At 44.7% G+C, this 26,449-nt stretch overlaps 3 protein-coding genes across 12 annotated transcripts in view; all 3 read left to right on the top strand.

The window, feature by feature from the left end:
* shc1 (SHC (Src homology 2 domain containing) transforming protein 1) overlaps positions 1-4,075 on the top strand; it is a 25,995-nt gene extending 21,920 nt beyond the window's left edge. For 6 of the 7 annotated variants that reach the window (XM_035530791.2, XM_035530792.2, XM_081696432.1 and 3 more), the window contains 5 exons: positions 1-74; positions 301-358; positions 525-638; positions 755-990; positions 1,113-4,075. The exon at positions 1-74 is cut by the window's left edge and continues 86 nt beyond it. In XM_035530791.2, the coding sequence (XP_035386684.1) occupies positions 1-74; positions 301-358; positions 525-638; positions 755-990; positions 1,113-1,241 (611 nt within the window). In that variant the 3' untranslated portion in view covers positions 1,242-4,075. The remainder of the gene's footprint in view (positions 75-300; positions 359-524; positions 639-754; positions 991-1,112) is intronic. The other variant, XM_035530795.2, reaches the window with a different exon arrangement.
* A 3,023-nt stretch (positions 4,076-7,098) lies between these two features.
* pbxip1b (pre-B-cell leukemia homeobox interacting protein 1b) lies at positions 7,099-16,825 on the top strand. 4 transcript variants are annotated; one of them, XM_035530785.2, is made up of 10 exons: positions 7,185-7,324; positions 8,622-8,704; positions 9,734-9,877; positions 10,097-10,376; positions 12,360-12,584; positions 12,680-12,703; positions 13,536-13,582; positions 13,755-13,871; positions 13,952-14,219; positions 14,314-16,825. In XM_035530785.2, the coding sequence occupies exons 2-10, from the start codon at positions 8,648-8,650 to the stop codon at positions 15,573-15,575; spliced, it is 2,424 nt and encodes an 807-aa protein (XP_035386678.2). In that variant the 5' UTR covers positions 7,185-7,324; positions 8,622-8,647; the 3' UTR covers positions 15,576-16,825. The 4 variants fall into 4 exon arrangements, with proteins under 4 accessions (XP_081552554.1, XP_081552556.1, XP_035386678.2 ...); XM_035530787.2 differs by having other exon boundaries at positions 8,622-8,698; XM_081696428.1 differs by lacking the exon at positions 8,622-8,704 and having other exon boundaries at positions 7,099-7,324.
* Positions 16,826-17,972: 1,147 nt separating this feature from the next.
* LOC113590617 (uncharacterized) lies at positions 17,973-22,581 on the top strand. Its single transcript, XM_081696434.1, is given in 3 exon segments — positions 17,973-19,041; positions 19,043-19,138; positions 19,140-22,581. Coding segments are annotated over 3 exon segments (1,002 nt in total). The 5' UTR covers positions 17,973-18,655; the 3' UTR covers positions 19,660-22,581.
* Positions 22,582-26,449: the final 3,868 nt, after the last annotated feature.

The following is a 26,449-nucleotide window of genomic DNA, read 5'->3' on the forward strand; positions in this document are numbered from 1 at the left end:
CTGGGAAGCAGCCGCCCCCAGGAGGTCTGGTGGACATGAGGACACGTCCTGGACACAGCACTGGGCCCACACTGGTGTGTGTCTGTGTGTGTCTGTCCGTCTGTCTGTGGTGGACATGAGGACACGTCCTGGACACAGCACTGGGCCCACACTGGTGTGTGTCTGTGTGTGTCTGTCCGTCTGTCTGTGGTGGACATGAGGACACGTCCTGGACACAGCGCTGGGCCCACACTGGTGTGTGTCTGTGTGTGTCTGTCCGTCTGTCTGTCTGTGTTTATGCTGTTACTCTGTGTGTTTCAGCCTTATGGACAGCCTGGAATGAACGATATTCATAAGCAACCTCTGCCTCCATTACCAGGTCAGTTCCATATATAATCTCTCTCTCTCTCTCTCTCACGCTCACAGTGAGTCAGCATTTCTCTGTCACCACCCTTCTAAATGCCCACTGCTCTCTCCTGACACTGCTATCTTCTCATCCAGAAATCACCCTTTCACATTTCTCTCTCTCTTTTCTCACCTCTCAGTAGGAGCGAAGGACGGAGGCCTGTTTGACGACCCATCGTATGTCAACGTGGATAAACCCCGTCCCCCTGTGGCTGCATCCAATGGCAGTGCTAACAGAGATGCGTTTGATATGAGTGAGTGTAAACCTTCCCTGCTGCTCGAATGCGGAGGTGTGCGGTCCTTCTAGCGCAGTACCGGCTCCTTCCGTCTTGCTCAAGTTTAAACGACGCCTGCTATACCCCCCACGCAGAGCCATTTGACGACGCGCTAGGCGGGCCATGCACAGCGGTGCTCCCTCTGGCCGAGCAGCTGCAGAACGAGTCTTGGTTCCATGGCCCCCTGAGCCGGCGGCAGGCCGAGCGACTGCTCAGCAGGGACGGGGACTTCCTGGTGCGCGAGTCCGGCACCACGCCGGGCCAGTACGTGCTGACCGGCCAGCAGGGCGACCAGCCCAAGCACTTGCTGCTGGTGGACCCGGAGGGCGTGGTGAGCGGAGGGGGGAGTAGCTGTGCATCGGGAAACCAATTTTTTGTCCATTCATTTGCATTCTGTCTCGTCACGTCCTCCATCTTTGCTTGTCCATTCCTCCCCCCCTGCACCCACTGCAGGTGCGCACCAAGGACCACCGCTTTGAGAGCGTCAGTCACCTGATCAGCTACCACATGGACAACAGGCTGCCGATCGTGTCTGCGGGAAGTGAGGTGTGTTTGCAGCAGCCCGTGGAGCGCAGAGCCTAGGGGGAGGGGCATCTTGCCCGCACACCCCCCGCCCGCACGCCATGACCCCTCCCTGTCTGCCCTGCACTCTGGAGATCTCTTTGCTTGTTTGGGGGTTTTTTAAAGAGTGTGAACAAAAGACAAAAAGGAACATTGAGTTTGTACTTTGCTGTCAATCAAGACCAAGAGGTGGTCGCACCCACCGGAAAACACGACTCCAACAGAAACTGCCAAAAAAGGGACAACCACAAAGCCCTATGGAACGGGTGTGATGTCACTCCCTCTGAGTGTCAGGCGACATGACCCGAAAGAGCGGAACTGTCCCTGTTTTGATCCACTCCAAAGAGACCCAGACACTGGGAAAGCTGTTGCCTTTGGCTTGGTGAATTCATTCTCAGAAAACTATTTAGGATCACGTGTTTGTTCAGATCAGGTTCCGGATGTTCCTGCAGTTATCCAAACACGGACTCTAATCTTAAAGTTCTTCACCATGCATTAAAGGGTTAATCCTTCAGATGGTCATCCTCCAAACCTGCAGGATTCTGACTGCTAAACCACCGGGCTGGGTGGAGTCACTGGGCTGACTCACCACCGGGCTGGGTGGAGTATTTTCTAATCACTCCTCTGAAGGTCCCAGGTCCCACTGGGAGTAATGGGAACACTGGGAACACTCCGTGACCTTGCATGTGAGGCTCCAGGTAGCACGCTCTCACACCAGATGCAGTTCTTTATGCAAAAAACAAACTCCTCCCAGGTCCCGTCGGCCATATTAATGGAGGTCACGGAGGGACGTGGTTGATTTAAGACCCGCGACCCGTCTGCCTAAAACACTGGAGCCGAAGACGAGAGTAGACGAGAGCATTAAACGAGAAACACGACAGAAGCACCATAATCCCACCGCTTGGAAACAATGAGCGGAACTTAAAAGACAGAAAAAATGAGTAGATGTAGTTGCTCTGAACTTAGAAAGAGGAAGACATTGTTTGGGCCTTCCTCTGTGATTTCATCTGATGTCTGCTGGGTTTATCCGGGTTTTCCGTACTGTATATTCCATTTTCTTTCCTTTTTTTATCTATGGATTGTTCCTCCTGGCATTGACAATCTCTCCCCACATGTGCTTGAGTCAGGGTTGCGTTTAAAGTAGGTGATTTTAAGAGAAAAAGTGAGACGATAAAAGTGTAAAAACCAAATGCTAAAAAAAATCCCACACCACGTCTGACTAGAGTACACGGAGTTAGATTAACGCTTAGTCTGGGAAATGTCTCGCCCTGCAGAAACCTGTTCAGGAAGGAAATATACACTCCAACTGAATTATGGGGATTGTGTTCTTTCTGGACAACTTGGACCACAGTATGCAGTTCTTATGCAAACCACAGACAGGGCAGCAAAAAGACACACACCACACCACACCAGACACACAGAGTACTCATCTTCTCACAGGTACACACACACACACACCACACCAGACACACAGAGTACTCATCTTCTCACAGGTACACACACACACACACCACACAGACATACACACACACCCCACACAGACATGCACATACACACACACACACACACACACACACACCCCTAGCGCCTCTGTCCTTTGTTGTTGTTTATTTGTTTATCTCCTGTATGAATTGTGCCTTCCCCTCATCACAGCCTCATCGCCAGACTGCCGTCATGTTGTGGTTTAAACACGAAGAGAAACCAGCAACAGACACGGCTTTGGTCAAGGGTTTGGTTGCCAAAAAATCCAACTACAAAAAGAAAAAAAAAATCTTCTGAAGTGAAGTTAGAATGAGTCCCGAGTCGGTTTTATTGCACATTTTCTCAAACCTCTGTGTTGTTCTCCTTTTAGTGCCAATCTGTGACATTTCTATATATGTTTTTATCATTTAGAAGTGAATGATCACATTCTTTTGACATTTGCTTGTTTGTGTAGAAATGGCTGACCCACAGATTATGAACACAAGCCTTAGATGTACACGTCAGCGTGTGTATCCTGATCTCGGGCCATGCGCTTGGGGAACAGCCAGATAGTTCGGAATGTTTGCATCCCTGGATCTTGATCCTGCCAGATGAGATCTGGACTACAGGCTCTTTTAAAGGGTGTCAGCAGGTCGTGTGTTTGTCTCCGAGTCTAGCAGCGTCTGTGTTGCCCACTCCGTCCGTGATGTAGACATAACATCCACAGAGGTGCCCAGGGGCAGTGTGGGAAGTGTGCCAGGGCAGGGTCATAGGTGATAGGTCCTCCTCTGTGGGAGGGGCGCAGCGATCCCTCTGGCTGCCCGCACAGCCACTACACAATTGCTTTTATGTTCTAGTTTTCAGAGTCTTTCCCAGAATGCATCTTGTAGGGGGGGGGGGCACACCGCCTCCATCTGCGGCCCGGCTGATGTGAGTAACAAGCTCGCTGTGTAATTTTGCATCTGAAAATCATTTTATTTCAGTCTTTGGGTCTAAGCAGGCATGTTTGTGTGGCAAGTTCCGGAAGCATCTGACCTACGCCACTGCTCAAGTTTGGCGTTATTTTCATATTCCTCAGTGGCCTTGTGTTGCCTGGAAACCTTCTGCACTCTCTCAAACACATCTGGCTGTTGTGAGGGTGGCTTTTATTTGTTTGTTGTTTTTATTTGTGTTGGATTTTTTTTTTTTTTTTTTTATTACTGGTTGTGGATGTTTGTGTTTGCATTTTCTAAACCAAAGGTTTGTTTCTCTGTCTGCACAGATATTGATTGTCACATTTTTACTTTTGATTTGTTTTAATACTCTTTTTTTTTTATGTTGTTTTTTTGGGGGAAATACGTGTTTACATATGTATCTGAAACTATAGATCGCATATATAAAAACATACTATCACATGTTTGGGATGTGGGTGTGTTTCTTTCTGTCTCTGTGGGAGATGTGATCCCCCTTCGGCCTCGTCCACCATTCCTGAACAGAACGGCTGCTTTACGTTTCCAGAACAAATGCCATTTTCCTTCTTTATGTGCCTGTTCTTCCATTTAGCATTTCAAACCATTCTCACTTTGGCAGGAGTGCGTGAGTGTGTGCGAGCGAGTGTGTGCAAGCGAGCGAGTGTGCGTGCGTGCGAGTGTATGCGCGTGTGTGTGAGTGCCCGTGCCTCGGTTGCCCCGTCAAGCGCTACCGTAAGAAGGCTGGCTGCGTTTTCCTGCCAATCAGCAGGCCCTTGGTAGCTTATGTGGATTTATCCACATAAATCATCCGATCACTGTCACTGTTGACATGGTCAGACTTCTCATGCATCATTACACTCAACTGTAAAATGCAAATTTCTGACAAAGAACTGGTATAAAATTCAATATGCTGCGATAACTGGAGTAAGTTTATCTGAATCTGCAGACGTGGATCACGGCTGCCCTCATGACATATTCAACACGGCGCCATGAACACGGCAGGAGTGTGGTGATTATTTCTCATAAACACACGAGTGTGTGTGTAGGCTCACGGTTGTCAGACGCCCACAGCCAGACACAGGAAGGCAGGAGTGATGTTTTGACAGGAGGCCTGTATCCTGGCCGTGAGCCGAACACAGGAAGACTGGCTACACGGCGTGGAAGCTTCTCTGAACCACATCAGAACAAAAGGAGACAAAAACAGGAGAGGAACTGTCCAAACAGCCAAACCGCGAGGCGTTCATTTGGTCAGAGGTTTTGACAGAAGCTTTCAGGACCTTTCCCAGAACAATGAGGGAGCTAAAGTCCTCTGGTAGATTAGCAGGGTGAGGGTCAGCATAACGGAGACAATTGCTGGAAGCTCTAGTGAGCTGCAGTGCTCCAGAGGCAGATATAAGCCACATGCAGATCACAGCAGCTGCAGGCGGCAAGCGTGCAGAACCAGAGTTCGGGCCAAACGCTCCAGACCAGCTAAACCCGTTCGCTAGCAGCGCTGATATCTGAACAGCGGAGCGCTGGAGAGCTTCTCCACACAGGAGCGATCACAAGCTCCCTCCTGCGTCAGACGCCTGACGGGTCAGTCCAGGGAGAACCGCAGCGACATGGACCCACAGGGGCCGCCCCTCCCCCATGACACACCTTCCTCGCTGGATCAGGAGCTGAGGGATGCGGCCCGCAAGTGCGGCCGTGACAGGGACCCACCCTGGGGGAGCGCGGGTTTCGGGATGGGCCGTTCCCTGAAGGAATGCCTATACCTCCTCCTCTGCTGCTGGTGTGTCAAGGAGATCCTGGATTGAGCCACAGGGAGGAGGAGGTGAGGGACGTGCGTTCTGCTCCTCACCTGCTCAGATCTCTGGCTTTCTGCGCACGCTGGTGTGCTGCGGAGTTTGCAGCTGGAGGTCGGTAACACACAAAGTCGGGTTCAGTCTTTAGCAGTCCGTAATTATCACAGTCATGCCTTTCTGAACAGCGATACGACAGACACTAATGAACCTCTTTTTGTGCCGTACAAACAGGGACATGCGATAGTTTAGTTTCCTGAAAGAACTGAAGGTTTTTCAAATGAACCGTCTAAAGCGTAATCTTTGGAAAACTAGGGAACATTCCATACAAAGGTCAACAATGGCGGCTTTCCTGATTACAGCTGTTCAGAATGGTCTACTACATAATACCCACATACTAACTGGGCCCCAAACCAGTATGCGAAAATACTGGACGATGTACTAATCCAACCAAATGTTCCAGTATGTGACCAGAGCTCTTCGTGGTGTACTGCATCCCAACATGCAATGGAGGAAAATCTTTCCCAAGTGGGCAGAGCCTTCATACTTTCATGTCACTCTGCAGTGTGGTTTGTGTTTGTTGTATACTGGATACTACGGGAACCAGTATACAGTACATACTTAGTGTAGTATGTAATGGGCTATTTCAAACAGCTTTAATATAATATTTCTTATAATTAATGCACAGGGTGTATCACCTATCATGGCACAGTTGGAAATGAATTAGCAATGAGAGGTTTGTAACAGGGAAAAGTGACTTCAACCACCAGCCAGATATCTTCCATTTCATGATATCTTTAGCCAAGTCGTCCCCCCCCCCCCCCAAAAAAAACCCCTGAGAGAAATGTGGTGACTGCCACTAGATGGCACCACAGCTGTGAATGAGACTTTACTATTATTATTTATTTATTTATTATTTTCCTTTTTTTTCTAGTGTCCGTGATGCATATTATCAGAGACAGCGGACAGCCTTATCAGTCAGGGGTTTCCACGGAAGTGACGCTTCAGTGTAATAAGAGTCCTGCCCAGGCTGTTTAAATAAACGCATTTCAAAAGGGCATTGCTTCACGTCGTGCTTTACAGTGTCTGAGGTTCTACACCCTCCTCGTCTTCAGGCCTTTGTTTATAGACATTCCTGTTTCACCACTTCTTCACCACCCCAGCAGCGGGGCCTCTCCGCACAATACGCTTCCTGAACCTTACATAACAGACTGGCCCGGGAGCGCTGCCCAGGCCAATGCAAATAAAGCAGTGTGTGTATGTAGTCGCACGTTTATCAACGCAAATACGCTTCGGGCTGTGTGTGTGTGTGTGTGTGTGTGTGTGTGTGTGTGTGTGTGTGTGTGTGTGTGTGTGTGTGTGTGTGTGTGTGTGTGTGTGTGTCTGCATGTAGTCACACGTTCATCAACACAACTAGAGGGCAGCAGTACCTCGGTGGTTAATGTACTTGATTAGTACTTAGAAGGTTGCTGGTTCAAGTCCCACCACTACCAAGTTGCTGCTGTTGGGTCCCTGAGCAAAACCCTTAACCCTCAATTACTCAAGTTGTGTTCAGTCATAACTGTAATTGTCAGATAAATGCAGTAAATGTAAATACGTCTCAGGCCCTGAAACAAAGGACGCGTGCGTGCACGCACACTAAGGTTAAATTGGCCTAACTAAAGTTAGGCACCGTCCGCACTCAGCCAGGTGTACGCAAGATCGCATTTATTCTCCTCACCTGTGTGTGTCAGTCAAAGGACGCATGCCGCGCTGTCATTGGTGGACTTCTACTGAGTGGAGGCGGGGTGTTTGTGAAACCTCCACTTGTGATTGGCGGAGATCAGTGAAGGGCGCTGGAACACGCCGTCACTACCACTCGGCCCGGGCGGGGACGCAGAAACTGCACTTCAAGCGGTTTACAAGTCTGAAGGTAAGGTTTTGTTTTACTCTGATCTGATTCTCCTAGGCATGCGATGCGTGTTAGGCTGAATGGGACTGCTGTAACCTGTTTGGTGCTTTTGGAGCTGCTAAGTTTCTGTTGAGTGCTGTTTGAAGTTCTGCATGCCACTTACGCGGTATTCTAGGATGCACAGGCATGTGTAGGATAATGCACCCTGCTGATGGTTTAACCAAGCACAGCCTTTTACTGGGTTCACACGCAGTTTTAAGACCGTGGCGCGCATTGTCTGGCGCGGTGGCGCGTTTGGGGTTTAATGGTTTAAACTCTTGTTCCAGCAGACTGGAGCTTCGGCACTTTGACCTTGTTTGGTCAGTTCGGAGAAGACGCAGTGCACGAGTGGCCGTTGGGTCTCCGACCCGTAAATAATGTTCAGTGTTGGTTTTGTTTTAAATGAAACTCCCGTGGTTGCTCGTAATCGTATCATCATACGGGTACTATACCCATGCCATGTTACGCAGCTGTCTGCACGCGGTTTCCTTCGTGCACGTCTCCAGTTTTGGTACATTTGATCTCCGTCACTTTTGTAGTCGCACGCGCCGCTTAACTTCAGGAAGCTAAAGTGCTGCAGAAGGGAGCGCGCGCTGAGATCAGTCGTGTACCGAACTGGTCGCGTTTCCTTCACATTTCGCACAGCTGAGCGCGCGCTCAGCGCTATTTTGGGTCAAGCTATATCCTGCACAATTCTCCAGGCTCGGGCTACATTCACAAACCTCTCGAGGGAATCCCTCGATTAGCAGACCCAAATTACTGGGGCGAAGAAAAAAAAAAGCTCTTAATATAGGATCAAGTGTGTCAGAGAGTAATGTCAGATTATGACTTCAACACTGGTCTGTACATCTTGACACACAAATTAAGTGACCATATTCCACTGAAGTGTAGGGTACCTCGGTCACTCCTCTTGCTGTGTGGGAATACAGGAATGTTGGCAATACTGGGGAAGCTGACATGGGGTTTGGTCTCTGACCCAGTTGGAATGCACCACTTCCGCTTTTGTTGCTGGTTTTTCAAACAGTGAGTGTTAAACTTCCAGATCTTTGGTTTCTCTGCGAGCAGCACCTTCGCCCCCCCCCCCCCCCTTTTTTAGTTACATGGCGCCAGATAACTGATGAAGCATTCACGGCGTCTCCAACCCTATTAAACATTCCCCTCCTGCTTGTTGTGCAGTAATGAATGCGAAAGGGCCGCAACACAGCATGCAAATGAGCAGTGGGCCATGCAAATGAACAAGTCGTCTGGGCTTTGATGCCTGTTGCTTCTTGTGTTGCAGTTGCTGGACAGAGCCATTAGGTGGTGATGTCTGATAACAGCAGTGGCACCAACAGCTGGACCTTTCTCACGTCTGAGGTAAAGGTGGGTGGTGTTGTTTGAGGTAGGACTGCTTGCTCACGTCTGAGGTAAAGGTGGGTGGTGGTGGTGGTTTCTCACGTCTGAGGTAAAGGTGGGTGGTGTTGTTTGAGGTAGGACTGCTTGCTCACGTCTGAGGTAAAGGTGGGTGGTGTTTGAGGTAGGACTGCTTGCTCACATCTGAGGTAAAGGTGGGTGGTGGTGGTGGTTTCTCACGTTTGAGGTAAAGGTGGGTGGTGTTGTTTGAGGTAGGACTGCTTGCTCACGTCTGAGGTAAAGGTGGGTGGTGGTGGTGGTGGTTTCTCACGTCTGAGGTAAAGGTGGGTGGTGGTGTTTGAGGTAGGACTGCTTGCTCACGTCTGAGGTAAAGGTGGGTGGTGGTGGTGGTTTCTCACGTCTGAGGTAAAGGTGGGTGGTGTTTGAGGTAGGACTGCTTGCTCACGTCTGAGGTAAAGGTGGGTGGTGGTGGTGGTTTCTCACGTTTGAGGTAAAGGTGGGTGGTGTTGTTTGAGGTAGGACTGCTTGCTCACGTCTGAGGTAAAGGTGGGTGGTGGTGGTGGTTTCTCACGTTTGAGGTAAAGGTGGGTGGTGTTGTTTGAGGTAGGACTGCTTGCTCACGTCTGAGGTAAAGGTGGGTGGTGGTGGTGGTTTCTCACGTTTGAGGTAAAGGTGGGTGGTGGTGTTTGAGGTAGGACTGCTTGCTCACGTCTGAGGTAAAGGTGGGTGGTGGTGGTGGTTTCTCACGTCTGAGGTAAAGGTGGGTGGTGGTGTTTGAGGTAGGACTGCTTGCTCACGTCTGAGGTAAAGGTGGGTGGTGGTGGTGGTTTCTCACGTCTGAGGTAAAGGTGGATGGTGTTTGAGGTAGGACTGCTTGCTCACGTCTGAGGTAAAGGTGGGTGGTGGTGGTGGTTTCTCACGTTTGAGGTAAAGGTGGGTGGTGTTTGAGGTAGGACTGCTTTTTCACATCTGAGGTAAAGGTGGGTGCAGTAATCTTTTAGCAGCATCATGGAACATCTTGTCTGTGTCCATAATTAGGAATCTGGCCTGGAGGCTCAGGGACAAGGAGACAGCACGGGGTCAGCCAAGCTCCCATCTGAGCAGCTGGGCCCAGGCTCCACCCGGAGACCCGAGCTTCCAGACAGTCACGCGGAGGAGACTCCCGGCCCCGAGCCGCCTCAGGTCTGTGCGCTCGGGTCTCATTTTAGCTCCCGTTAGTGAAGAACCAGACTCACTTCAGATGAATTGTAACCATTTTTTGGGAATGCTTTAAGTCTGTCAGCAGTGTTGGATTAAGGCTTTTACATCAGGGCAAAGTGTTGAAGTCTGAGCCTGAATTCGCAGCAAACACCTCTGTGTGACATTAAAGGTGTTTGTGTTAACTGGAGAGTTCCTCACCAGGTAAGGCCTCTGGAGGCTGGAGAAGACGTGGCCCCTCTGACAGCTGACCCCCTGCTCAGCGCTGGCTCTCCTGTTGAGAGCCTCTCCTCTCTGACCTCTGACTCCAGCGAGCGCAGCCCTTCCCACCATGGTGAAGGTCACCACCTTCCGGACCCTGACGGGGAAACGTTCTCCGACTCGTTTGAGCCCACGAGCCCAGCCCCTGACCATGACGCTGCCACGTGTGGGGAGATTTCCCAAGAGGTAGAGAAGTCGGAGCTGAGGAGGACCCTGAGCGAAGGTAAAGTTGAGGGGGGGGGGGAAAGATGTCATGTTGTATAGCAGTTTTGGTTGGGCGTAATGGAGACTGTAGCCAGACCGCGTGCCCGCTCCTGCCTGATGCGTGTTATATAAAGACCTTGATTTTGTAATTTTTGTGCTGCTTCTAAATGAATGAGTAAATGTGTCCTGCCCTGCTACACAACCTGCTACAGCTGAGAAATCTCGTTCCTGCTCCTTCTGTTAGGTGCCCTGTACTTCCTCAATAGTTATGCACTTAACTGCAAAAGTCACTCGTGTTAATGCAAGGGTTACCTCAGCCTGCACGATCGGTGAATATTAGATGATGCAAATAATTGACAATGAACTGCATCTGACAATTATTTTATTCTCTATTTCTACTTGTACATTAGTTGTGTAATATAACTATTTCTGATGTAATAAATATTAATATTTTTTCAACTATTATAGTATGAAGTTATTGACGAGTCAACAGGGGTGGGTGTGGGTGTGTGTGTGTACTTATAGTAACTAGATAATAAATAAGTCCTATGGCCACAGTGTATGCTCACTAAAATCAGGTCAATGCCAGAGGTGAAATGTGTCGGAGGTGACTTACCATCACACGCTGAAGAAAATCTCTATGGCAAGTATGTGAACACATGCAGAGATGCAGAGAAAGGTGTTCTACAACTGTAGCTTCATTCATTCGTATGAACTTTTGTTGCTTGTCTGCTATGTTTGTTTTGATGCCCCACTGGTGAGCTGAACCCAATGCTGGCAATCACACACAAACTACATCGTTAAAGTTGTGCTCAGGGAAAAGTGCATTTGATTCTTTTATTTCATACACAATGAAATGAAGAAACTGATGCCCTGTATTCAAAGTTTTGTCTCGGCAGGATTGTTGCAAGGACGAGCACCAAAGTTTGTATTCTGTTTGAAATCATAATACTATGGAAAATGATCACGACAGCCATGACCCAGTTATACACTCAAACCCAGTTACCTTTTAGCCAAGAGTTTAATTTGGTACATAGTCACACATCATGCGTTTGAATTTCTAAGCATTTTATAGGAATTTAAGTTGTTCTGTTAAGTGTTTGCAAATGTCCCCTTTTTGTTTTTAGTTGTTGTGATTTCTAGACTTGTGGCGTGACTGGCTGTGAGCGAATGCCCCAGTGTCAGTATGGCATTTTTACAATGTGAATTCAAATTGTGAATTTGTTTTGCTACCACAGAACTAAACTGTCACCATGAAAACGTAGCCAAGTTCGTGTGAAGTTGTCTATTAGCCTGGGTGAACACTACTTTTGCATGTGTTCTTCATGCATACATTAAGATGGATTTAGTGGAGTAATTCCATGTTATCAAAGCCTTCCCTTTAGCACCACGTCTAAATCCAACACTGAAAGTGTAAGATGGTAATGACCATATTTAGCTGCTCCGCTAGAGGGCAGAATGTACGTGTCTTGTAGATGTGGAACAGCTGTGAAGGCACAGCCCAGGCTGAGCTCGTGACTGTGGGGAATTCCAGGAATAGAAGCAAATCCAGTGAAGCCCTGATCTGTTTTCCCCTCTTTAGCACTTGCACATATTCCTGCCCCTGTGTGCACAGGCAAACGGATGCCCCCTCTGTATAGCGTTTGCACAGAAGCCTTAATCGTGTGGAACCCAAAAGGCTCCGTGGCATACGGTTTCTGTGCCACTTGACTGGGGAGAGACATTTCCTGAAAAACAGTTTGACTGATTTTAAGAGCTAGAACAGTCCTGTGGCCTGTCTCTGTTAACGTGGAGCATGTTCTACATGATCGTACAGGGTTTGAGGATTAAAGTGGATGAAAAAACTTCTTGCTACTGCAAAGTAGGTCAGACGCTGCCAAAAACATGTTTCTTTGTTCAGTGAACTTTTCCCTTAAAGGAACAAAGGAGTTTGATTCTGGCACTGATGCTAGTCTAGTAGAAATATACAAAGAACATTGCCTGCTTTTTCTCTTTTTCTTAGAAGAGTCCAAACTAGGCTGTGAAACAGAAGAGAAGGTGAGTGAGGGTTCTGGAGTGAGGAGGAGAAATATCTCCCTGCTGACTCCTCATCGAGATGACGAGGATGAGGAGCTGTTGGAAGAACACTTCCAACCCCCTCCACGAGCGGACGGCTTTGGTGTCTCCCTGAACAAGTGCATCTTCGGTGCGCTGCTTCTGCTGGCCCTGGGCACCGTGTTCTTCTCTGGTAAACACCAGCCACGGCGCATCCATCTGTGCATGAGGTTGATTAATTGTTGGCTGAGGGTGGTGTTTTTGAGATGGAGGTGTGTTGTTCTGCAGGTGTGCTCATGGATCTGGATGGCGGTAGGTGCGGGGGGCGGAGATCGTTTGGTCAAGGGTTGTTGCACCAATTTAAGGCCTGCCTGTTGCTTCACTTTTCCGGCGGGGGGACACATTCAACATTTGAATCAGAATCTGTTTTCATGTTGTGTGGGTGCTTCAGTTTCAGACTTAAGAAAATGATCCAAAAACAAACCCCATTTGGCTGAATCTAAAGTCTCAGGTGTGAGGTGGCCATGATTTTAAGATCTTCACTTATATTCTATTTAACTGTCACTACACTTGGTTTTGGTTTGGTTTTTGGTTGTCTGACCGTAAAGATTGAAGAACTACGTAATGTATTTTTAAACACACAGGCACGTTTTGTGTGTTCTACTGGACATGAGGGAATTCTGAAGAAGCACCCAGGCAACGTTTCATTTGCAACACAATAAACAACTTAAAACCCTTTGTTTACAATCCTCTCACAATTGTGTGCATGAGCTACAGTGAGTGCTCACTGCATGTCCTGTACAGGCCGTGGGTTTTATTTGTAAAAAGCATTAACCCATGTAGTTAAGTTTCTACATTTTGTGTGCTTTAAGGTACATCTATAGCTTATGCAGGGGCTTTTGTAAATGGTTGTGTAGGCACACGTCTGAGCTGTTCAGGGCCTTTCATCATGCATGTGAACGTGCTGGTCTGGGGAAAAGCATTACTTGATCTGATGGGCGCTTTCGTTTCAGTCATTCTCTCACGCACATGTGCATGATCAATCGATCACATATTCAGGATGGCTGGTCTTCCATGTTTGTAACGTTGACTAAAGTTGGGTCGGTCTCTGTCGGTTTATCCTGTCCTGTTTTGAATTCCGTAGTGGGAGACGTGGATGTGGGGGATCTGACGGAGGCAGTGCTGCAGAAGGTTGGTTCTGGTTCTGGTTCTCGGCCTTTTGTAACTTTAGCTGAGTTCATTGATGAAATGGTCAAACTGCAAGTCCAATCCAGTAATAAAATGTGAGGTTTCGCTTTGGACTCATTTGTGTTTGGTGTTTCTAATTTCACTGCCTCTTGTCCATTTTGTGTTTGTGTGTCAGGAGTGGTTGAACCCTGATGCTCCAACAGAAACTCCTGCAGCTGTCCAGCATTCAGAACTACTGGAGCGTTTGGCAAAGGACAGCGAGCAAATCGCAAACCTGCAGGCACGGCTACAGGTGTGTGTGTGTGTGTGTGTGGGGGGGGGTGGTATTGTTGCATTTGGACCTGTTTCTTTTCTGCTCCGTCACAAACACAGCAACAGGAAGAGCGCCTCAGAGCTGCACAATTCCAGGTGGAGGAGGAATCCAAGGAGCGGAAGAGAAGGGAGGAGTTAGAAGTGGAGAACCAGCGGATGAAGGAGGAGTTGGAGAGACTGCTTGCACTCCAGAAACAGCTGGAGCAAGAGACCCAACGGCTGAAGAAAGTGAGTGAGGGCCCAGAGGAAGATCTACAGGGTCTCCCAGCCATGCAGAAAGCCCTGGAAGTTCTGAGAAACATGGCAGACATCTCTCAGAATAAAAAAGGTAACAAAAGGCCATGTACAGACTGTCATGCTACATTTTGATGCAGTTTTGGTTTTAAGAACCTAAATTGCACATTTATGTAATCCTGCTTTAGCTCCAGTGGTACCCTCTGCTGAGGGGGAGGCGCGAGCCCATCACAGAGGGAAGGAACCTGAAGATGCAAGAGTGCAAGAGAAGGAACAGAAGAATGAACTGAAAAAGGCCAGGAAGGGAAAGGTAGAGGTGGAGAAGCCAAGGGTGCAGAGGGGTGGTGAGAAAAGAAACGGAAAGAAAAGGGGAGAGCAGGAGAAAGAGGAGGGCAAAGGAGAGGGGAAGGCTGAAAGGGAGAAGACGAGGGGAAAAATGGCAGATGAGGGCAAAGGGTGGAAGGAGGGTGGTGAGAAAAGGAAGTTCAAACACGATGGTGGCAAAGGGGACAGGAAAGATGGGAGAAAGGAGAAACTTGGAGCGGTGGATAGTGGAAGGAAAGGTCCAGGAAATAAGGTGAAGGAAGACGAGGAGTGGAAGCATGGAAGTGAGGAAAAAGGTTGGAAGCACAGGAAGGAATGGAAGAAAGTCAATGAAGCTGGTGGGAATGAATGGAAAGAACAAAGGGAGGGGAAGAAATCAGAGAAAAGGGAGCAGGAGGGAGGTGAAAAGAGAGGAGGTGGCAGAAAGGAGAACCTGAAGGATGGTGGAAAACCTGACAAAGTCCAGAAGGAAAAACTTGGGAAAGGCAAGAAAGATCATCACAAAGGAAATGGTGAAAAGGTACAGAAGGACTGGGAAGAAAAGCACCGGAATGTCAGAGAGCAAGACTGGACAGGTGAGGCATGGACAGATGTGAAGAGAAGTAAAGATGAACACCATCAGAAAGGGCAGAAGTGGAGCAGAAAGGACAAACCTGGGCATGGGTCCTTGGACAAGGCATCCCACCATTCCCACCACATCCACGATGACTACTGGACCAGGCAGAGGGACCGTATACGTCACTACCGTGGGTCGATGGAAGGCTGCACTGGTATAATGGCGTGTGCTCACGCAGAAGGTCTCAACCCCGTTTCGCAGAATGAATTTGAGAGCTTATTTCTGGGCTACTTGAGCAGGGTGCTAGGAACCACGGAGCAAGCATCAAAAAAAGGGGAACTGAACAAGCTGGTTGGCGAGTTCTTCACAGATGGTGTGTTCGTTCATGACCAGATACCCTTTAGCGAGTTTGTGGAGGACATGGCAGACATTTTGGAAGATGTAGCAGAAGATGAGGGGAATGAGGAAATGGAGGATGAGATGGAAGGATTTGCGAGAGAGGCAATGGAGAAGTTTGCACTTCCAGATAGGAGAGGGAATGTGGAGAAGAGGAAGGGAGTTTCTGGCTGAGGGGGGGGGGGAAAGGAAGATTCGGAGAGACGCAAGCTTGCAGAGGACCCGTGGACGAGTTTGGCTCTGACTTGTTGAAGCTATAGAGAATCTTCCAATGTGAAGGAACAACACTTATACGCACCTGTTCAAAGCCCACACACACACTGCTGCTCCTGACATGTCCCTGCTCATGAGCAGTTCCACCCGGGCATGTGCACAGATGCTACGTGATCCATGAATTCCTTTTTTTGTTTGTTTTTTCCTGTCTTACTTCTGCCTGATGTTTTGGAAGGGTTTTCAGTTTGAGACTGAGCAACAAGTTGCAAAGAAGCTGGAGGGCTGTAAGATTGATCTTAAGATTAGTGCAGTGACATGCATGTGTAGCCTCCAAGTGAGACTTCCTGTTATTGTCTTAATGGTCCTGTAGTGCGGTGGATGGTTTGGTTTTGTTTTTTAAAACCCCAGTAGTTTGCTGCTTCTGTTTCTGCAATGTCCAAAAATGTCTGGCAGAAAACACAATCTGCACACTGTAGTCAAACTTGACTGAGATGGTACTTTTCATACTCTCCTTTTTTTTTTTTTAAAGGGTCAAGTGATTAATCTGCAATATATTAAGTACAAGTCCAATTCTGTCACTGTTGTACACTGCTGTGGAATATTAACCTCGTGTTTGTACTTTTCTTCTAGTTGTATGCACTGAATTGTTTTAGTTCTGGTCATTTGGACTGATGTCTAAATTTAAGGTTTGTTTTAAAATATTTTTGTTAGGAATCTTTTTAATTGGTTTATATTTGGGTAAGGCATTTCATATTACTCATCTAGTCGGCCACGTGTTGGACTAGATTTCTCAGATAGGTTGTGTGGTTGTGCCACGTGTTTCTCTCTGCATCTAGTCACTTTCGTAGAGCCTGTTTGCAGATAAAAATGAAACATTGGCTTCTTGTTTTGTAATTTTAAGTATATTACAGTATCCACCTGGCACTTGTACAATGTAATACTACTACTCTTGTTGGTAATGTTGAAGTTTATTTATAATTGTTGCTACTGCTAATTCAGTAGGAAATGTTATTTTAGCATAACCGGTACAGAGTAATATAAAGAAATGGACATGAAGTTAATCTGTAAGGTTTAAAAAAAAAAAAAAACCTGCTTTATAATAGAAATTCATTTGTTTCAGTTCCCCTTAACTCTGTTCATTGCTGAAGTGTAGCACATAAAGGGTTAACCATCACCTTTCACTTAACTAATAAAATTGAATTTACAGCAAACTTTCTATTTCTCTGAACATTGACTTTTATTAAAGATTTCATTTTCTTCTGCTCAGGTTACTTGACTCTCTAAAGACCATAAATGTGTTTGTTGGAAAGAAAGAAATAAAATTGCCCCAGCCTCTGGTTATTAGCCCGTCCCCTTACACACACACACACACACACACACACACACACACACACACACACACACTTGCTGTTTTAAAAATAACAGAAGTAGGACATAAGTGAAGTGTTCAGTGTGAGATGTTTGCATCACATCAGGAATGATATTGAAGATCTTCAGAAGTTTCCAAAACCTGGACAGGAAACTGCTGTTCCTGAAGTGAGGGTATGTATATGCCAGCAGCCATGTGTTGGACTTCCTCTCGTGATGTTTGTGCTGTATTCCAGCATCTTGAGTGCCGCCACCGCCCTCATTACCAAGCACTAACATTCCATGAGAGTCTCCTCTGTGATGTTGGCAAGACCTTTCCCTGTCACCAGCGTCCTGGGTTTGGACCCTATGCAGAATGCAAAATTGCATACTTCCAGACAGACCTCTCGGAAGTTGGGGAGGGGATCCGGACTCTCTGCATCTACAGTGAGGCTAGTGATGTTCCTGCTAATGTGTTCTCACGTTTCAAGAACTTGGAAGATCTTCAAATTCAGGGGTTTCGTCTGAGTTCATTCCGATGCTTTTTCAGGCCTCGTTAACCTCAAGTTCCTCAAAGTACTTTTCAACGATAGCGCATGCAGTGCTGTTGTACTGGAGCTGTCGGTGTTTGCAGGACTGGGTCGTGTGCAGGAACTCTCTTTAAAAGGTTTCATGCTGGCCAGTGCTCCCAAAACTATTTGACCATATGGTTGCTTTAGTTATGTTGTCTTTGGACACAGTTTGCATCAAGGAAATTAATGAGGTTTTCTGTTGCATCCCTAATGGAATGTCTTGCTTGAAACACCTGACAGCGTGGAACAGCGGTATCGTATCCATCAGGAACAGGCTGCCCAAGGGCGTCGAAGTCATGGCCTTTGATTGTGCTCGCAGGAATACAAACTCTGGACTTTACTTCCAACCCCATTAGAAACATCAAGGCCGGATCTCTAGCGGTGTTCCAAAATCTTTCAAGATTTTCCATAGATTTTTGGAAATGTCAACATGGTTGAGTTATCAGGGGCTGTATAAGACCAATATTCCACTAATTTCAAAGACTTGTGCCATCTGGTTTCTCAAATGAACATTTTGTCTCTCACACTAACTTATATACACCTGGACACATTATCAGTTGAAGATTTAAAGGACTGTGGGTCAAAACCAAGGGAACTTGGTATATTTAATTCAAAAGTCCAGCATTTGGACCCCAAGTTCTGGACAATCCTGACAGGGTTACAGATCATGCACAGGGCTAGCGCAAGCCTGACTGAAGCTCCGTTCTGTGTTGCTAACACTGGGACTGTGGACTTTATCTCTTCTCAATCTCCAAGATAACCAGCTAACAGTGATCCACACACACCAATTTGCTTGCTTGCCTCTTCTCGAGCAACTAATTCTCAGTGAAAATGCAATTCATACTGTGGAACCTGAAGGGTTTAGTGGTCTACTTCACCTTAAAGTTCTGAAACTCAACTTAAACCGCATCAAAATTCTTGCTGCCAATGATTTTCAGTTTCTTCATCCTCTGGAGGTCCTGTTTCTTGACAGTAATGTGATTGAGAGTATGGAGGATGGGACGTTTAGAAACCTGCAGGAACTGCGAGAGCTGACTCTTGGAAGATTAGACTTTGTCTATAGAGTGTTTCTAAATCAGTTGTTTTTTGGATTTCCGGAGAATATGCAACACCTCAGCATCGATGCTCATTGAAGGGACGACTCTCTACTTAGGCAGGTCAATCCAGGCCAAGGGAATGTTCATATTTGAGCTAAATGGAAATATTCTTCAAATTGCAGATGTCAGTTCTCCCTTCTTCGAATACGTGCAAGAGCTGAAACTGAATGGCAGCTTGTTCCTCATTAAATCAGATTTTTTTGTGTCCTATTTTACAAACCTCGAATCTTTGGAGTTATCAGGCGATCCTGAGAAACTAAACCTTAATTACTCTGCAATCAGCAATTTGCATAATATCAAGCGTCTTAAACTCGTCAATCTCAATTTCTACAAACAAGCAAACCCTTGTGTAATCTTTTGGAATTTAACACGGCTCAAGGTCCGTGTGCTTTGCAAGTGCCGCTTGCGTTTCCCGACGAAACATGCTCAGAGATCTGCTGTGACTAGAACTGTTGCATCTGTACAGCGTGAGTGGCATGACATTGCAGGCTGGGGTGTTTGGTGTGCTCCCAGCTCACAGATGTTGTGTTTGACCGAGTTGACTTGCGCTGTGGGAATAGCTGGCTGCAGGACTGGGCAGAGAGTGCGCAAGTGCAGGTTATTTACATGTGCTGGCAACAACGTGTCTGGCATTACCAGAAATGTAACTTCCTGTCTACCATGGAAAAGCTGTGTCAGACAGATGGGCAGTACCTGTGCTACATTTGCACAGCCATCTCAATCAACCTGTTGCTGGCAGTTGCCATTGGCTATCGCTTTGCTCGCTGGCCCTGCGTGGTCCTCTTCTTTCGACTGAGAGGATACGTGGAGAGGAAGTTGGGCAGGAAGTGGAGGAGGAACAGACGTGCCAGGCAGAGAGACCGGCAGCTAGACGTGGATGAGAAGGTGAAATATGACGCCTTTGTGTCCTTCAGTAGCCACGACGAGGCCTGGGTGATGGGAGAATTGGCCCTGAGTCTGGACAGACAAGGGCATCCCACGCTGCACCACCATGGCACCAGCGGCACGCGCGTGACCAGACGTGGATAATGGCTATTTTAATGTGTTCTGGTACAGGTGCATGGCCTTACCATGTTAATGTGTTTTATGATTTAACATGTTTTAAGGAAAATAAGTTTATGGCACATTGTTAGCTTTCAACTTTCTGTTCATCATTCCACTGTATGTGTTACTGTATATGTTCTGCTGAAACAGTGAACCTGTGTCCAAGCACCAGTCTACAGAGTGGGGTAACTCTGTCTTTATCCAGCTAGGCCTGTAGACAAGCTTCAAAGTCAAACATCTGTTTAATTAACTTACGAGTATCACACAGATGTGCAGAAGAGCTGCTGACTTCACAGTGTGTGTAGAGAACTGACTCACAGCAGTTTTTCTGTGTGTATAAAGAAGGGGCTCACATAGCAGTTTTCCTAAAAGTCATTCTGAACTATGTTCAAATGGGGTTTGTTCTCTTTTCTGTGGCTGAGGAACCTCATATATGTGTGAGCATAAAGCCACTTCCTCACGGCATTAACAGTGGCGTGGGCAGAGAGTTTGTTCTCGGGTTTCCCTTATTTGAAGTAGAAGAGTTTCAAGATTACAAACTAGCAAAACATCTCTGACAAAACCTGACAAACTGTTTAGTTTAGAAATTGTTCATTTATTAATTAGGAGCTAAAGATAGGGTCTCTGCATAATAGAGTTCATTTAGAAAGCACACTTATACTTCCTATCTGTAAAATACTAAACTAATCTAAACTATTTTACTATTAACAGGCTGTCATGGCAGGGTCCCCTAGACCTCTCCGTGTGTCCGTGTGATGTCTTGTTCGGGTGTGTGTATGTGTGTGTTGGTGTGTGTGTGTGGGTGGGTGTGTTGGTGTGTGTGTGTGTGTGTGTGTGTGTGTTAGTGTGTGTGTGTGTGTTGGTGTGTGTATATCACCACACCCCTCACTTGTTAATCAGTCATGTGTCACACCTGTCCTTGGTTATCGTCCTTGTTAGTGTGTGTATTTAAGGTTTGGTTGTTATTCTTTGTCGGTGTGTTCTGTGCTTCTGCCACTCAGTGTGCTAACCGTGTTGTGTTTCTCTTGCTAAGCGTGTTTTATTTTAATGACAGACTGTTACTGGTCCTTGCCTCGCCCACAAGGGCACAGTGTTGTGTGTCTGACCTCTGGACATTTCATTTTTCTAACTTCTTAGTGCATGAATTGCTATTAAATGACCAAATGATCATGTTTGTTTTGTGTTATACATCAAATACTCTTTTACCCTTAAAGACCTTGGTAATGAATATAAGTATAAAGGTTGTTAAGACTTACGATAGAAAATGTAAATACACTTTGGATCTGAGCCACTGCACTGTTTTATTTTCACCTACAGCAGGTTGTTTGTTTGTTTGTTTGTTTACAGAAAGGTAAGAGGTTATGTGTCACTGAAGACTTATAAGAAACCTGGACAATCAGGCTTCTATCAGCCAGAAGACACTAGCATGGCACATTTAAGACAGGACTGTAACAGGTTTTGGATTCACTGTCCACTAGAGCTATAAAATCCATTCACACCAGAACACGTTCTCTTGTCTACTGATTGGTTTCAGCTGTTTCCACCTCATTCTTTCACCTCCCTCTCTAAATGAAGTTTATTTCTGACTATCTGGTTTAGATGTTTCCTGTATTTCAGATACTGTGAGTTTGGGTCTGCTATTATCACAGAGTGTTGTTTGACCTTTGGGGAACACCTTCTGACCCTAACCCTGGGTCACAACAACCCTGGCAGCAATTTCCAGGACTATATGTAGAACTCAACCTCACAGACGTCATACAGAATGCAACCTCACAGACTTTATGTAGAAATAACACGTCTTACCTACAGCATCTGTCTGAGGTGAAGCGGGTTAACCATTTACAAACAAAGTTGCATGGCCAAGTTTTCAGTGCTACCAGGATTAAGGTCTTAAGGGGATTCCTATAAAATGATTCATACTGTAACTTTTGCGAGTTTGAACAAAGTACGAAGTACAAACGCCTCGTATAAGAGAGTAAAGTTAGTGAAAGCTAAAAAAACCCTCGAATGCAGCCATGATAAAAGGAAACAGATGCACAAATGTAAGAAATGTTAATGAGTGAACAAAGCAAAACTAGCAGGTAATAGAGAATAACTGTACAGAAGGAAAATAGCATGATTAATCCGGAAACTAAACGGAAATGGGAACAAGGTTTATGTACATGACTAGAAACCTAAAACAAAGAACTAATGAGATGAATAACTAACAAAGAGAGTTTAGTTTACTGAGGAATCCCAAATGAACACAAACATAAGAGAAGTACAAACAAGGCTAAGACAGATGAAGGAAATCTAGGATTAAATGTACAAAACAAGAAGTGTAACCAAACGTGAGATATAACATGAGCAAGAGAATATGAAAGAAGCAGAGAATTGGAGAGAAAAGACGAGAAGGTCAGGGAGAACCTGGGAGATACCGCATTTAAACAGGGAGAATAATGAAACTAACGACTAACAGCTAGAAACTGGAGGACTGGTAACCAAGGAAACCAAAGGAACACAGGGAAACAGAGACATACAGGTACATAAGAAAGGAAACGGGGAACGCTCAGGGATGTACGCGTGACACATAGAGATTCTCTGTGTTTCAGAACCTCTCCTGACGTTCCCTGGAATTTCATGGATAGGAACTGGACATTGTGAAAACTGTTACCCTAACATTGGAGGGGACGCATGAAAATAAGGCAAACTGTCATCTGTTAGACTGGTTAGGAATACCGGCAACATAATCTCCTCCAAAGTTTCCAATATCTTCTTCTGTAACGCACCATCACACAGAATGACTGTTTAAGGTTCTGTTGATATAATTATTCTTTAAGGGGAAAATCACCCCTGTTTGTCTTTTATAAAAGCAGGCTCATAAATGCCTTTAACATAAAAAAGAAATCTGTAATGAAATATAATTAATTTATGCATGTGAAACACATTCATTTAAAATAAAAATTAACGACCATCTCCATGACCAGAGTTTCCATTTATTTATTTATTCCATTTATGTATTAGTTTGTCTTATTTCAAATATCTTTTTTCAGACTTTGTTTGTCACAGATGTAGCTGGATAGTGTTACTGTGAATTACCCATTAGGCATTGAGCTTGGCTCCAAAGAATTACATTAATATTTTTTAATATTAATTATATTAAAATTAATTAATAGCTGCTTTTATTAAAAAGAAAATAATCTACTTTGAAGGTCCATGAAATATATCAGACATGATACATCAGATATGTTATATCAGACATGATGTATCAGATATCAGACATGATACATCAGAGATAACATATCAGACATGATGTATCAGATATCAGACATGATACATCAGAGATAACATATCAGACATGATGTATCAGATATCAGACATGATACATCAGAGATAACATATCAGACATGATGTATCAGATATCAGACATAATACATCAGAGATAACATTTCAGCCATGATACATCAGATATCAGACATGATACATCAGAGATAACATTTCAGACATGATGTATCAGATATCAGACATGATACAGCAGAGATAACATATCAGACATGATGTATCAGATATCAGACATGATACATCAGAGATAACATATCAGACATGATGTATCAGATATCAGACATAATACATCAGAGATAACATTTCAGCCATGATACATCAGATATCAGACATGATACATCAGAGATAACATTTCAGACATGATGTATCAGATATCAGACATGATACAGCAGAGATAACATATCAGACATGATGTATCAGATATCAGACATGATACATCAGAGATAACATATCAGACATGATACATCAGAAGTAAAAGTGCATTATGCAAAGTGTCATTAGTGTAACGAGGCTGCTACTGAGAGGAAGAAAGCACAAGTGAAAATGAGTGAAGAAGAGTTATTTTACAATAATCCAGGTAGATTACATCACTTCAAACAGAAATACAGGACGCAAAGGGCAAAAGGCAAAATCAAAAATCATCTCAGTCAGGGCAAACAGGCAAGGTCAAAGGTCAAAAATTGTCCAAATACAAAACAGAAAAAAACAGCAAAATACTCCAGAAAATTGGTTCAGAAACTTGGCAAGACACAATAGACTTCACCATGAGTCTGAACATAACAGAGCCTTAAAACTATAAACAATAATAATTTATAATTAATCAAGATACTGTCCTACAGGAGTGGAGAGCGACAGAGCCCCCTAGAGGGCTGTGTGTGTGTGTGTGTGTGTGTGTGTGTGTGTGTGTGTGTGTGTGTGTGTGTGTGTGTGTGTGTGTGTGTGTTCAGGAGCAATTTTACTATGCACTCATTCAACAATTCCATATCACTCAAATGTAATATATTTAAGAAATCAATAATGCCATCTGACATGAATTTAATAAAGAATCTATGAACTTATGGCTTAGATGGAGACATCATGACTCCACATTCTGATGCTTTTCTATTGTTATTACGCATCACGTTCAAGCTGCACCAGCACAAAAGAACTCTTAAGTGTTTAAAGTGTTCAAATATTCAACAGTTATAAAACAGGACAGCGAGCAAACTTGGCCTTGGTGAAGAAAATACAGTCAGTGGTTTATGAACCGACTTCACATGCTCGGACAAATTATGGAATTCATTAAAGTGTGGAGGCAGAACAAAAGTGCAGAGTCAGAATAAAAGTGAAGAAGCAGAAAAAAAGCACAGAAGAAGGATAAAAGTGTGGAAGCAGAATAAAAGTGCAGAAGGCAGAATAAAAGTGCAGAGGCAGAATAAAAGTGCAGAGGCAGAATAAAAGTGAAGAAGCAGAAAAAAAGCACAGAAGAAGGATAAAAGTGTGGAAGCAGAATAAAAGTGCAGAAGGCAGAATAAAAGTGCAGAGGCAGAATAAAAGTGCAGAGGCAGAATAAAAGTGTGTGACTCATCTCCCCAAAGCTGCTGCCACAGCTGTAAAGAAGCTCTTCCTCTATGCTATGACTTCACATCGTCTCATCACCAATGTCGTTAAAGAAAAACTAACAAAGATGAAAGAGAATATTTATTTTGATTGAGAAAATATGTCCAGCCACAGAAAGCAATGAAGAAATTTTTGAAGTAAATTAAATATATTAGTCATCTTAACCATATATGAAAGCATCTATGTTCTAAAGATTATGGTACAAGATTAGCAGTTATAAATTAAATATATTGAATTACATCCTGGTGAAAATTTCCTTCTGGTGTAGTTCTGTAACGAGGAGGATATTCTGTGATTTTTGGTATTATATGAAAGTACCACATTCTGTATGAAACTTTCTGTTAACTTTTCAACTCACTGAATTTTGGTTTATTTTGAGTGACATCACTGTATTGTATGATTGTATGATTTCTACTTTATACCTGCAAGTGCAGATTAATTCATGTCAGACTATCAGGCTGCTTTCAGTGTATTACAGAGAAGTTATCATTTGTCACATTAAAATTACAATAAAAAAACATACACATAATAATCCTACTGAATAGTATAAAAGCATTTGCTTATAGCTAACGACAACTGATGTGTTACAAACCAAGAGAATGTGGTACTGGTCACTTGTGTCCACTAGAGGGCAGCACACAGCACCCTGGTTGAAGCGCAGTATGAGCAGTGGAGGAGAGTGATGACACTCGACTCAGATGCAGACGTTTATTATTTATACTTTACTTGAGGATTTCTGTTTTTGGAGATGTCTGATTTATTTTCACTCCAGTACAACACCATTTGTACAACACCTGTTGTTCCTCATTACTTTTTAAGTGAACAGAAACTGTATAAAGAGTGGATGATGAATCAGGGCACAGGGCACCAATCAGGGCACAGTGTGCCAATCAGGGCACCAATCAGGGCACAGTGCTAATTTTAAATCGGCTAATTATCCACAGCCCAACTGCTGGTAGAACACAAGTAGGGGGCACAAACCAAGGAAGTTTGGGAAATGACACGTGGGCTACATAATGTTTTAAGAAATGTAATCAACTGTCAACAGGCAAACAGCAGCAATTATTACAAATTAAACCTGTTACTAAATACAAGTTATATACAACTGTCTACGTAGCGTTAAACACAACAGACTAGTGTTAAACTGTCAGACTAAATTAAGTAGTTGTATATTTTTATTAAAATAGGGATTCACTGAAAATGTTGTTTCTTCCCTCGATTTGATTCCAGGATAAAATATAATTTCAGGCACTGTCAATACATCGTAAAGTGGTGAGACGTCCTGTGAACGTTCAATTTCAGATTACTCCTGACAGGTCTTTGTAGAACACACTACAAAACCAATTTAACAATTACTGAAATATTAAAATATTATTAAATTATTTTTTTATTAGAATAAAATTGTGATATGACATACTGCAGCGTTATTGCTTTGGCAAATGATCCCTCAAAACAACCGAACTGAGAAAGAAACGTGTTTTCAAATCTATTCTAACAATGGGCTCAATATTAATTAAAAATAATCAGAATGAAATAATAAAAAATATATACTTGGGCCTCCATATATTAATGCTATTTTTAAACCCAAATATTACAATGGATCAATTTTCTCCAACGTCTAGTTTTGGTATACCCCCCAAAACGCTAGTACTTATACTTTGATACTTGTGTATAGTTTAGCTTTTGTACTGCAGTTAAAATGTAAATAATGGTATCTCTACTCTCACTGGAGTAATAATATTTTTTTCAGTGGTATCTCTAATCTCACTGGAGTAATAATATTTTTCCAGGGGTATCTCTACTCTTTCCCACTGCCACTGGGTTTTACATCCTGCCTCAGTAAACCTGTGCCTTG

Source organism: Electrophorus electricus, chromosome 14, assembly GCF_041902795.1.
Source record: "Electrophorus electricus isolate QZ-2024a chromosome 14, ASM4190279v1, whole genome shotgun sequence".
Lineage (NCBI taxonomy): Eukaryota > Metazoa > Chordata > Actinopteri > Gymnotiformes > Gymnotidae > Electrophorus > Electrophorus electricus.